The sequence below is a fragment of the Chionomys nivalis genome, chromosome 12, assembly GCF_950005125.1.
Source record: "Chionomys nivalis chromosome 12, mChiNiv1.1, whole genome shotgun sequence".
Taxonomy (NCBI): Eukaryota; Metazoa; Chordata; class Mammalia; order Rodentia; family Cricetidae; genus Chionomys; species Chionomys nivalis.
The window spans coordinates 1608738-1622219 of record NC_080097.1 but is presented as its reverse complement, the minus strand read 5'-3'; the positions used below and the strand labels follow the sequence as shown (position 1 = coordinate 1622219).

At 44.9% G+C, this 13482-nt stretch overlaps 1 protein-coding gene across 3 annotated transcripts in view; it reads right to left on the bottom strand.

Moving 5' to 3' along the window:
- Tmtc4 (transmembrane O-mannosyltransferase targeting cadherins 4) overlaps positions 1-13482 on the bottom strand; it is a 54837-nt gene that overhangs the window by 3927 nt on the left and 37428 nt on the right. For all 3 annotated transcript variants that reach the window (XM_057786626.1, XM_057786625.1, XM_057786624.1), the window contains exons 11-16: positions 13200-13331; positions 8484-8563; positions 8236-8343; positions 7965-8106; positions 2821-2935; positions 1677-1789 (exon numbers count right to left, since the gene is read on the bottom strand). In XM_057786626.1, the coding sequence (XP_057642609.1) occupies positions 1677-1789; positions 2821-2935; positions 7965-8106; positions 8236-8343; positions 8484-8563; positions 13200-13331 (690 nt within the window). The remainder of the gene's footprint in view (positions 1-1676; positions 1790-2820; positions 2936-7964; positions 8107-8235; positions 8344-8483; positions 8564-13199; positions 13332-13482) is intronic.

The following is a 13482-nucleotide window of genomic DNA, read 5'->3' as shown; positions in this document are numbered from 1 at the left end:
AAATGCTGGCCCTTGGCTGGCTGACCCCATTATGCTCCCTGCTGGTAGCTACCCAAGAGCTCAAAATGAGCTCCTTATTTCAGATTTCACCTTATTTCCTTATCATAGGCTCAGCACTCTGCCTTGCCCATTAGATGAAAAATGTGTAAAGACAAGGGCAACCAACGGCTCCATTCTGCTATACATGAGGGTAGGGTATGTGAACTGGAAGCCAAATGAAGCCTGGGTCCAATTCCTATAACAGAAATTGTACTTTACAGACTGTAGAATAGGAAAAAAGTCAATACAATAGTTATAAAACTGGCATCCCGAAGAAGGCTTGCTGTCGCTGGGTCAATGGGGGACCAAGTCTCCTGACTTGTCCCTGCTGACAACCACACCCCTTCCTCCATGTAGAGGTACAAAAAAGAATAGAGCATCTCCAAAAGCCAATTTTTAGAACAGAAGCTATAACTAAAAATGTATAATGAAACCTAAATTCACCAACATTCAGAAAGGATAGAAACACATGAGGCAGTTTACAAAAATTAAATCAATAATGATGTCTAATGAACACAAGGCAATGACAATAGAGGGGTATTAATTAATGCATTAGTAGGGTTCTCTAAAAGGAAAATTAATTGCTACTGTTAGGCCTTGAATCATATCTATGGCCTCAGGATAACATAATTCAGAATAAAACATTAATATAAAATACTAATAAAATATTAAAGTATTTTAAGTAGTAACTCAAATATCTATCAGCCCACAATCCTTAAATAATTCTCCCACCAAAAGTCATGCAACTGCTTCTCAAAGTACCTCCAAGGCTTTCTATGTGGGTTGCCCAGGATGCCAGTGAGAAATAAATATCCTAACCCTGTCTCGAAAAATAAAAAAAAAAAAAAAAAAAAGAAATATCCTGACTTGACCCACTACAGGCTGATTCTCCTGGGGAGGAATCTGTGTTAACAAGCTCCCCCAACGATTCCAACGGGTAAAGTAAGAGTGTGGGGCCAGCAGGTCATGGACCCACAGTTCCCTGAAGTACACGGGGAGTGAGGCCCAACCAACCACTTACCACTCTTGTAAACCTGAGTGGAAGAGGTATGTGTATGTGCACACATGTCCACGCGAGTGTGTGTGTTTGTGGGGCTGAGGTCAAGTCCAGGATCTCATACCTCCTAGGCAAGTCCTCTACCACGGAGCTACCTCTCAGTGCCAGACTCAAGACCTTATGGTTTTTAGTGGTCAAAATGTTCTAGGACCTTGCTGATGAGATGTAATTCAGAAGAGGGGAAAGCTTGGCAGCAGTGGGAACTAGCTACATGAAATACAAAAGGTAGTACCCATAGACAACCCTACTACCCCTTCCCTACTGCAAGGGACAGGGTCAGACTCTCCATGCAAAGGGGGAGGGGACATCATGGGAGGAACGAAACAGCCATGTAGTACAGGACAGACCAACAGCTCTCCTAGTTAAGATCTGTGCCTGGGTTTCTGTTCCCTCTCCACAAGGAACAGGCCTGTTTCTGATGAGAAAGGGCACTGGGTTTGACCCCATGTCTGTCTGTTGGGCAACTAATCTGACCAAGAGTTCCCCTGGTGTTCCTCTAGCCTAACTCTATGGAACTGGGCATAAGAAACACTGCTGGCTCCTGGCAGCCTCAGGATATCCAGGCCTGTGGTTTACGCACCTTGTATTTCTGGGATTTCCCCAGCACGTTTGCCAAGGAGAACATAAGAGAGTGATCATTAGGAATTAATCCCAGCGCCTCTCTTCCGACTGCTTCAGCCTGGGCCAAATTACCTGAGAGGAGAAATGAAAACCACACTGATATTATATCTGTGTCTTCATCTCTTACATGCCTTATACACGATCATGAAAAACACTACTTGAAAAGACCCAAGCAGAGCGTGTGAAGACGCACTACCACCTACTGAGTGAAGAGCCCTGGCAACTCAGCACAATTCTGACAAAAGAGGCAAACGCCTTTCTGGGACATTCCAGAAAGTCACGTTTAAATTTTTCTCCCAGATATCAGTTATACAGTGATTTTCATCACATCGTGTTAAGATATGTCAGAAGATGGCCGTTAGTATTATTGTGTCAGGGTGTTGCATGCACATGGTCAGAAGTCAGTATCAGGTGTCTGTAAGTTCTCCACCTCACTTTCTGAGACAGGGGCAGAGTCTCTCACTGAACCTCCTGTCTCCACCTCCCCAGTGCTGGGGTTACAGGTATCTGCCATCATGCCTAGGCTTTTTGTGTGGGTGCACAGGGTAGAACTTAGGTCCTTATGAGACATTTTACTGATTGAGCCATCTCACTTGCCCCCGTAAAACCAGACATTTTTGTAACACCAGATTGATTTTCTTCCTCTTCTTCCTCCCTCTCTCTCTTCTTTTCTGGCGTAAGAGCCTCACAATGTCATCCTGGCTGGCCTTAAACTCAGAGATCTGCCTGCCTCTGCCTCCCAAGTGCTAGGATTAAAGGTGGGTCCCACCATGCCCATCTTATTATCTATTTATTTGAGAATTTTTAAATGGTCTAATTTAACTTTTCTTTATGTGCACTGGTATGAAGGCAGGTGTGAGCTGCCATGTGGGTGCTGGGAATTGAACCCGGGTCCTCTGGAAGAGCAGTCACTGCTCCTAACTGCTGAGCCATCTCTCCAGCCCCATTTTATTTATTTTTTAAGCTGAAGGAATAGCACTAGTCTACGTGCCATTAGCCTGTAGAGGTGGCACTGGCTTATGTGCCGAGCAGCCCGTGTGTTTGACGTGGGCCCTTGGTCAGCCCACAAGACTGGGACCCCTCATCATGGCTCCCCTCTGCACCTGTGTTGTCCAGGAGTATGATCATGTTGTTCCACGCCAGGCTGTGCTCTGGCTTCAGCACAGTGGCATTTCTCCATGCGTTCAATGCATCCACGTGACGATTTAGGTCTGCATACTGAAAACAAATATCCCCCAAAGTCAGTATTCTGACCCTTCTGTCTTCTTCCCCTTCTACAATATTATCAACAAAGTCCCACAGAACCAACAGGAGCCCCCACTTTATCTTCACTCACAGAACTTCTCGTCTTTTCTATCAACCCATGTACTTGAAAAAAGAGTCCCAACGAAGTCGATGCTGTTACAACGCCTTTTTCAGATGCAACAACTGAGATAACAGGGAAATGAGAGACCAGCTTAGCCACACATATAAGAGGGAAGGCCAGGGGTTAGAACGAGGTGAGCTGGGTCCTGAGCCAAGAAGCCTAACTGTAGAACCCAGTATTTGCTGATCACAGTTATGAAGTCACATTTCAAGCTACTGGAAAATGCTGCTATTCTTCTCTTCCTGAAAGGCCCCTAGAGTCTGTCTTTGATAAAGTATTATTTCGAACAGTAAATGAGTATTTTATGTGACTAGATAGTTGTAGTGGCTGGGGAGACGGCTCCGTGGGCCAGGCACTTACACCCTCAGCACTCACATCAAAACCAAGCCTGCTGGCACACATGCAATTCCAGAACAAGGCAGGGGAGAGAGATAGGCAGACCCCGGGAGCTACTAGCCAGCTCGTCTAGTGGGGGCCCGAGTACATCTCATTTGGATGCACGCCTTCCCTGGAACTCTGCCCAAGTTCAGATGACAGAAATCTATGGCAGCTCAGGTCCCACAACAGAAATATTCTGACTTGTTCGATGGCCCACGCAACAAACAGGCAACGAAAGGTTAATGAATTATGAAAACATTTACAAATATCTTTTTTTTTGTTAAGGATGTCAGAATTTCTCAAATTTCTCATGAGGCTCGGAATATCAGGCTGCAATATTTCATCCTTTAAAACCATTAGAAAATGGCATAAGATTCAAATAAATAGGGCGGTTTAAATATACTAAACATTAAACACGTCTTTGTATTGGGTGTGTCAAGTCAGTTCTCTGCAGTGTGTAATTCACACGTGAGTCACTGGACAGAGTCGCAGGCGACACCATAAATCCCTCATACAACACCAGTCCTCCTGTTTCCAACTTCTTCCCACTCTCTCTCTGACTGTTATTACTGCTTGTTGAAGGCTGCATCAGGTAACAGGTTTTTGTTTTGTTCCCTTAGCTACTCTTCCTCTACACACAATTGGTCCCACCCCTCACACACGGAATTAGAAGGGGGCAATGCTGGAGAGCTCACCCTGGTGGTGAAGACGGGAGAACTGGCAGGCAGACCGGCCCTACAGCGGCCCAAGTCCAGATCCAGGGTTATAATTTGTCCTACCCCAACATCCACCCATCTGTGATCTGCTGACGCACGTAGAGACCTGACCCACAGACCCAAAGCGGCAGGATCTCCACAACACAGGGCAACAACAGGACCCAGAAAGAGTCCTAGTGAGGGCCCAGCATCTACGGTGTAGTAGAAACCAGAGGCCTCAAACCAGACCAATGACTGCAATGAACACTTGCAAGTATAGATATATGGACAAAGGGGTTTACTGCGTGACTCACTGTGTCACACTGCAGCTTCCATGACGAGATTTTTAATCCCCCCCTTTTAATTTTTTTCTCTTAAATTTTGTTATATTTGGGGGTGCAGGGTGGAGGGTGGTTGTGAAGGAACAGGGAAATGAATGGGATCAAGATACATGACACAGAAGACACATAAATAAATAAAAAATAAAAATAGGACAGAGAAACACGGTGCCTTAATACTCAACAGGGGTGGAGGTGTCAGTTACCTACCCGTCCTTCCTGCGCCCCATACTCTGCTCTGGTCCTTTACCACCTGACTCCTTGACACAGTTTTGCCAGCCTCAGAAGGACAAGGACAGAGAACCATGCTTTTCGCCCAGCTCTCATCCTGCCCTCTCCTCCTTCCACTGTTCCAGGCCTGGAAGCAGCGGTCTTTCCTCCACAGGCAGCTTCCCCTGAATTCAGTTCTCACTCCACACACTCCCCCAAACCTCTGCATCATATTTCCATTTTTATTCTTCCCACATCTGTCTGACCATGCCCTTCTGCTAAGGCGTCCTGGTTTAAAACACTTAGCATGTTTTCTCTTTTCTAAAGTCCATGACTGACAGAAAACTGCACAGAGAAGAGTCCCCAGCCTTCTTCCATCACCACCACCTCAAGGATCAGCACCATGCCCAAATAACCAGGCACTTCCTCATTCCTCTATAATTGCACTGTGTCCTCTTCTTACCAGCATCCACAAATCAAAGCAAGTATCTGTCTCCCATTATAAAAACAGCTTCTGAAACAGGCACCCTGAAGTTATTAAGTTCCTCTCATTTGCGGATATATAAATGGGCTGGCCGAGCTGTTAAAGATTAAGCTTAATGCTTTTAAGCTGTCAAGAGCAAGAGCTGGGTAATTGAACCACAATGGAGAGCACAATGGGGCTTAGACAACAGGCCCACGGCAACGCCACTTCAAGACAGCACAACAGGTAAAAAAAATCATCATTTGTTTCAGGGCTGTGACTGATCGTCCCAGCGAAAGCTTGTGAAGGGCAAGGCTAGAACTCACCATCCATGTTTGTACTTTATGTTCTGTGGTTTTGTTTTACTTCTGTGGGGACTCATTTAGCATAAATCCTGCTTTCCGGAGTGTAAGGAGGAGCAGCGACAGGGAGTGAGTGGGGAGGAAGCGATAACTGTAGACCAGAGCTTTAATGTGGACGCTTCAGGTGGACACACTTGCTTTGCAAGCAATAACCTGATAGGAACTACCCCTCTAAGAGGGGAAACTCTGAGGACTTGCCCTGCTTTGCACAGGACTGAGGTTTTAAAGTGTCCTCCGCCCCTGCATATCCCTAAAGGAGCTTTAAGACTTCTTCAGCATAGACGTTCGCACCATTAGAAAGCATGCGTTTGGAGATGTGAATGCTCACAGGGCCCAATAGTCCTGGAGACAGCTGATAAGGACAAGAGAACGTCAAGCTGGCTCGACCTTTGTTCAAATGTCTCCTGACAGTCATGTGGCTGTCACCCCTGTACCCCTGTACAGTGCCCTGGAGGAAGTATCTCCTCTTTTTGACTTCTGGACTTCTAGAGATGGTGTCTTCCTATTGTACTTACATAACAACTAAAACTAGTTTTTTTTTTTTTTTAATAAAAGCACATAAGCCACATCATCCTAAAACTTATAATACAAGCATTATCTGCTCACTGAAAGTGACCTGTCCAGTGTTGGGGGACACAGAGGTCCTTGTGCCCACAGATCACTGGGAAAACCAGGAATGTAACACACAGGGAGGGGCCTCTTCTCAAGGGAGGAGATAAAACACCTGTTTTCCTACCCAGAAGGCTTGGAGTGGATTTTGTTAATGACCTGGTGACCGTTTTGCTATCTGTGGAAGTAGGCCTTACTCACCTTTTGCTAAAGAAGCAGATCTCACCCAGATGCCCCAGAATGATTATCCCAGACTCTTCCCTCCCTAGGCCATCACCCATCCTTAGAGGAGACGTCACTAGTACTTCATGGCCTGCTGACCTCTATGCTGCTGCTCAGAGACGACACTTCAGCTAAGGAACCCACCCTCAAGGTCACAAGTACTTTGTAAAGGAGTCTCTATATAGTGGCACTTTAAGCTTTACTGTGCACCTGGAACTGGACTGATTGTTGCCTGGAAACCGTTTCCCAAATTTTGCTGTGTTTTAAATATGCTGACAACAAACCACCTGGCATCTGACTCCTGGAAGTCTGGTCCAGGCTGACGAAGTCAGTCTGCATGGGGTTTTCATTCTCATCTCTTCCCCAGGTTTGCTTCCCTGTGTGACGCCTGCAGGGACCCCCTCCGTCCATCCCGAAGTCAGTCCTACTGCTAACTGCCCTGGGTCTGTCCATTCTACCTGTGCAGTTTCCAAAATCACGGCACACCATTCCAGAAAAAAACACACTGAAGGTCACAATTATTTATATCATGGTAAAAACAGAAGCCTATTCTTTCTATTAAAAAACCCAAAGATCCAATGTTTTCTGGGCTTCCCTTCTGCTTTGACACGGTCTGTAGGTCAAAGTTCAGCGTTCAGAGAGGGATGCTTCCCAGAAGAAGGAGGATATCGATTATCTCTTAAGGAAAATACAAATATTATATGGAACCATTGGATTATCAAGTATGAGATGAGGTGGTTATTTGGATGAATAACTAATGTAGGGGAACTATTGGTTTTTACATAAAGACCCCATAAAATGACAATGCTTTGGGTATTTCAAATGAGGATAAACAAGCTTTTTTCTTCCTTTTCTTTTATCTTTTTTTTTTAAGAACCTGTGGATGCTACCTACTTGTGAAGCCATACACTCTTTTTTTCAGATGTGCCATCATTTTGTATACCGTCCAGTTCAGCTCAGATGGACAAAAGTATTTCCCTTATCAATTTTCACCTAGTAAATCTAATGACACCTGTTTAAAGAACTGGCTCATAATTTTCTTTGTCAAGAAAATTAAGAGCAGTTGCCTTAAATTGCTTAAATATTCAGATAGCCTAAAATATTCCGTCAGCGACTAGGAATATAGGTTAGTTCAAACATGTTACCTTCTATTTCCATTAAGTAACTTCAAGGCCCTTTCAGATAAGCTAACTCCTGAAGCACTGTTTTTGGGGAGAATGTCCCCTTGCAAAAGAAGAAATCTGCTCCCTTGGGGAAAGAGAACAAGGAAGCTCAAAAATCAGTTACAGGCTTGTTTTTTAAATCCTAGTTTCTATTCAGACCATGTTTTAAAAACAACACAATATTTACCAGGAAGTGGCCCTTGGAGTACATTTTCCAGGGCAGACGGGATGCGCAGGATTTTCATCTAATCCATTGCCTTTGTGATTTTGTAAGTTAGACTCATTTGATTTGTATGACTCATTAGTTAGAACTTCAGCAGTGTATTCAAGGAAATCTAATTGCTACTTTCAAATGAGATAAAGACACAGAGAGAGGGCTTTTCTAATGTGGAGGGTTCTGTTTTAGGTGCCGGGGAACCGAGGCAGCCTGCCTGCCCTTACCAGCCGCCCGAGGTTGTAGTAGCAGTCTGGATACTTCCGCCTGTGTTTAATTGCTGTCCGGTAGCTTTGCTCTGCTGCCTCGAACCGTTTCAGGCTATTCTGAACTATGCCCAAATTCATCCACGCGGCTGCAAAGTCTGGCCTGGAAAAGCATTTTTTAAAACAAAAACAAAAGATGAACAAGAAAAAGAGAAGATTAGAGGACTGCCCAAACCAGAGATCCATTCTTTTGTCCTTGGCAGAAAGCTAAGAAAAGGAAAAAAATGCTTACTGTATTTGGACAGCCAATGACAGCAGCTCCTCGGCTTCCTGTAGCTCATTCCTTTCTTTTAAGATATTCCCGAGGTTATTCATGGCATGAACGTACTTGGGGTTTAATCTGGAAATGGAGAGAAAAGCCAAACACTGTTACCGCTCCACTGTTTTCTCCCAACGCTCAGAAGCTAGCGAAGATGGAAGAGTCTTTGGGGGAAGAGCCGGCATTTTGGGGAGCAAGGCTGCATGTGTACACGTGTGTACCTGACTGCTTCCCGGTAGTATCTGATGGCTGCTGTTTGGTTGCCTTGATCAGCCAGGTTTTTGCCAATGTTGTAGTGAACCTGAAAGCACAGGTGACATTGGCTATCAGCACACAGACTCCTTTGTTCAGAGCTGGAAATCTATTGGATCTTCTAACGAAGACAGAAGGGGAAGGGATTTAAAACAAAACAAAACAACAACAAAACCATCCTCCAGAACCAAAAGGCCCTATAGGGGGGTGGTTACAGGCTTACGATTATGAGTCAGGGGGCAACAAGCAGACAGCTGTAAATACGACAGGAAGGAAAATGTCTACATCACCCCCAGAGAAAACCAGAAAGTCACAAAACGACGCTGTTTGGAAAGCCCCATGCCCTCCTCTCTTATAAACCTAAGAGTGAGATCCCAGGTCAGTCATCTACACCTGCGACAGAAGTAATAGCTGTCGCTTTCTCTAAATCTGGTCCTTTCTGTCCGGCATATTCTTCTGGTAGCATCTGCAAGCATTTTGCTCCCTGCACCATGAGTGGGATGTTTTTGTTCCCCATCCTCAAATTAATACAATGGCAAACTAACTCCTACCCTAAGGAGTTAGAAGGTGGGGACTTTGGAAGGTGATGAGGTCACAGAGGTGTCCCTCTCACTTTCTTTACTATGTTAGGGTCTCACTGAAAAGATGGCCATCCCCGAACTAGAAGAAGGTCTTTCCCAGGCCACCACTACCCACAGGTGCCTTCACTGTGCCTCCACAATGTTGAGAGTAAATATGTACTATTTAAACCCCAGTCCAGAGCGTTCTCTTACGGCAGCCTAAACTAAGAAGGTACCAAATAACATCTACCATCCCGCATCCTTCAGGCAGTGACTGATGATGACTGAGAAAGGCGCTGTACTAGCAGCTGGGCACAGCATGGAGGCAAAAGCCAAAGTCCTGGGCACATCACTCCTAGTTAATGACTAAACCACCTCAGTCCTGTGTTGCTGCACAGACTGCAAGGACTGTGCAGGCAAGGTTGGGCTGTGCAGGCAAGGTTATGTCCTGGCTGGGATCTGAACCTAGCTATTAGGGAGGGTTTGCCATGGAGGATGCCCTGGGAAGAAGAGGCAGTCCAGACAGAGTGCAGGGATGAGCGGAAGCTATCGTTGGGACAGGAGGCTCAGCATTGCAGGAGTGCTGAGGGCAGGACTTCCGGTTGGCCAGGAGCAGCTAGACAACAGCAGGTCATTGAGGCACTGCTTGGGAGCAACCAGATCAGTGCCCTTGGGATGTCAGGACAAAAGGCTACCAATCCGGTCTGCACAGCACTGGTAGTCTCAGTTCTAAAGAGCTCCTCCCAGAGAGGAGCTCTTCCAGCCTGGCTCATATCTTTGGTGTTTACCAGTAACCAGATACCTCTCTGCTGCTGTTCTCACCACATCCAACTTCCCTGTCTCCAGGTCTCTCCTCTACCCTGATGTAAGCCCTGCCTTCCTGCTTCCCTATTACAGAATACCCGTTTTTAGTACAGAAATGTGTGTTACTCAGTTTAAGAGAGAAGTTGTGAAGTCTAAGGGGTGGGGGCTATCCCTGATGATAACTCAGGACACTTTCCTATACACACACACACACACACACACGCCAGAGACTTCCTGGACCACAGTGTTGTCCACGCATAGGTATTTTCACTCTTACATTGCAGCGCAGAAGCAGTTCTGTATGCACTACTGCCAGAGCAGCCCACAGTATTTGTGGTCCCATCCCATTCCATGCGCAAAAGAACAGAAAGAGAGAGGAACGTCCCCCTGGTCACCAGGACACAAATACAGCTTCTACTCAGATGTCAGTACGGCTCTGGCCTCTTCTACCTATAGCTCCTGCTGCCTTCCTTTGTTCTCTCCATGAGCAGCCCTTCAGAAGAGTTCAGCTGCCCTCTGCAGCACGGCCAGGGTTCTGCCAGGCACTTAGAATACCAGGCCAGAATCCCAGGAGGGAGGACAGGCCACTGGAAAAAGTTGTATAGCAGCTATTTAAACAGAATGAGTTAGAAATCTGATTCAGGTCTAGAAGACAGTCTCAGTCTATGCATTGAACAGGGAATTCTGTGAAAATAGCTGCCTAGATTGGGCCAAAGAACGCAGAAAACAGACCTGATGACAAGGCTACTGCTGATAGTGTTTAAAAATGAGTGATTTTCATTACTGTGGTATACAAAGACTGCAAGAGGACCTTTATCCAACTTTCCCTCCAGTCTTTCTACCTCATATGCTGAGACAACGAAGCCAGATTAAAACAGACATCTCCACCAAATGACAAACACACGAGGGAAAAGTAACAGCACCCACAATGAAAGGCACTTTTAATATCGCTGCTTTGGAAACTGGCTGTTTCAAATATTCTGTCGATGTTGAAAATTGCTAAGCCTAAAATGTTTAAACATACACACACAAAAAAATTCAGTAATCATCTTTAACGAAATTCCTTGGGGTGGTATACGGTCCTTTCATTGTTAAAATAATTTAGAGCTATATCATGGGGGTGATATTAAATGCAACATATGTTTAAGTCTTAAAAACTAAAATGACTGCCAATAAACTCAGTACTTGGAATCTCACACACAGTAGGCTTGATGAACACACAATTTCCATTTGGCCCAATTCAATAACTAATATTAAGCACTTACCACATGCAAGGCACTGTGGGTAATTTCAATGCAGGCCAGGGACCAGCACTACCTGTACTGATATGTCAATCTTTCATAGTAAAAAAAAAAAAAAGCAAGTTTCAGTTTATAAATCTGGGTCTGAACAACAGCCAGGTGCCAAGCGCTTACTTAATACTCAGAGACTATCGAGTAGAGACCAGAGCAGAAAACGAATCCCCTGGAAAAGGATATATAACAGTTTCCAGAGGAGCATTCTTCTCTGAGATCAACATAGCTTTTTTGGAAAAAAAAATAAAGAAAGAAAGACAATTAGACACTTCAGCATATAAAGGAACAGAAACTCTATCTTGCTTCCATTAAATGACATTGAGAAAAGCTCTAGAAAAAGAGTATCATAGTGCTGACTTGAAGCTGAGGTCTTTCTGCACAGCTTAGTTAAAATGAGAAACACACATACTCGTGACCATGTAATACCTGTGTGTGTGCACTCTCTGTCTTCCAGTCTATTATGGCTTAATTCACACACTGAGAAGATTTTCAGGCCAAGACAGCAAATACATGCCACGTCCCTTGTTTACCACGGTGGTCACCTGGGCATGGCAAAACACGACGCTGGATCTCTACCCAGCCACTCAAATTACCAGCTATCCCTTTCTGTGCCTCAGTTTCTCCCATCTGGGAAATTAAAGTCCTTAGCAGGAGGACAATGGGATTAATTATAAGGCCCTGTGCAGAGACTGGAGTTCCGCACAGCGAGGAACTATATAAACAGAACGCACAATTACTGCTGTCTATGCAGGGAAGAAAATGCAAAGGGAATCTTACGTCTATGAAATTCAACTGCTACTAAAGGTTCATTTACAAAAGACAGTGATTGATCAGCATACCAAGGATAAAAGCTGGAAGTAAATTACTCTAAGACTTTGAACTATAAAATGAGTGACAAAAAAAAAAAAAAAGGAAGGAAGGAAGGAAGGAAGGAAGGAAGGAAGGAAGGAAGGAAGGAAAGAAAAAAAGGAAAGGCACAGAGTCCCAGCTCTTATAGATTGGCCTTCACCTTGTGGTCACAGTTAGATGTGAAGTGCTCCTTAGTTTTGTTTATAGAACCTTGTCTGAAATCACTGCCTTCCTTAATATAGAATGTAGACAGGAGAACTTGAGAAAACGCCCCCCATTCAGAACCCATTCACACATTCTAGGTGATTCCCATCAAATGAGCTAAGACATAATAATCTGTATTCTAACAGGAGAATTTCTACCCTAAAGTCTTGGCCCAACTTCAGCAAATCGAATTCTCTTATTACTGTTCTGTGAAGCCAAATGAACATGAAATCTAAAAAGCTAGCATTTTCAGAGTACCTGCTATGTGCTGACCACTGCGTATGGTGTCATTGTTCACTCCACTCCCACAAGAAACCTACCAGGCAGGCATTATTACTTACAAAATAATAACTAATAATAATAATAAAATAAAAAAAGAACAGAGTTTGCACAGCTGGATAAGTAGAAAGCTTAGATTTACCCAAAAATACAAGCAAGACAAATCCCCTCTAGGTCTCTCCAACAAAAACACTGCCAATTTTAAAAGCACATACATCCACACTTATTTAATCTGCCAAGAGGCATCACCAAGCAGAGAACGGGGTGATGTGCAGCGGTGTGCACCCATCCACTTTAAACTTCTATTCACAGGTACCGCCACCCTCACACTCTAGCTTGAGGAGGCCAGCTCCTATCACCAGCGTGAGGATTCCAAAAGGTTTCTTCTGAATGATTAGGGTGGGAGCTGTCGGCAGCCCTAGCCTGGAGATGAGACATCCTCCCACTCCCAGCCACCTCACAGTGAGCTGGCTGGAGAATGGGCACCACTTTAAATCAATCTATTGATATTGTGTGATTTTAATGACTCCTTTTGAATATAATAATTTCTTTTAGCTGAGTACAATGAATCATAATAAATTCACTGAAAAAAAAACAATAACCCCCCAACTATCTGATGATGGTTAACAGTAGTGCTTGCTCCACAGTGAACCCTCTTACTCTGCTGTGAAGAGGAACCTGGCGGGCAAGGTACCTTAGCATTGAGGGGACACACAGACAAGGCGCTCCGAAAGAGCCGGTCCTCGCTCCGCCACTCGCCACTGCGGACCACACATCTCAGGGCGTTGATGAGCAGGATGCCCAGGATGACGGCGGCAACTGGTTTCTGCACAGAGTAGGCAGATGCCATTAGTAAGCCACATGTGGAGGTTGCTGTCTAAGGCAGCATTCTGGGTTGGTCTATTTTCCTTTTCCTTTGGGTGTGTACTTATGTGGGGTGCATGCCCATGGGTAAGCAGCTGTGAGCATCCACCTGT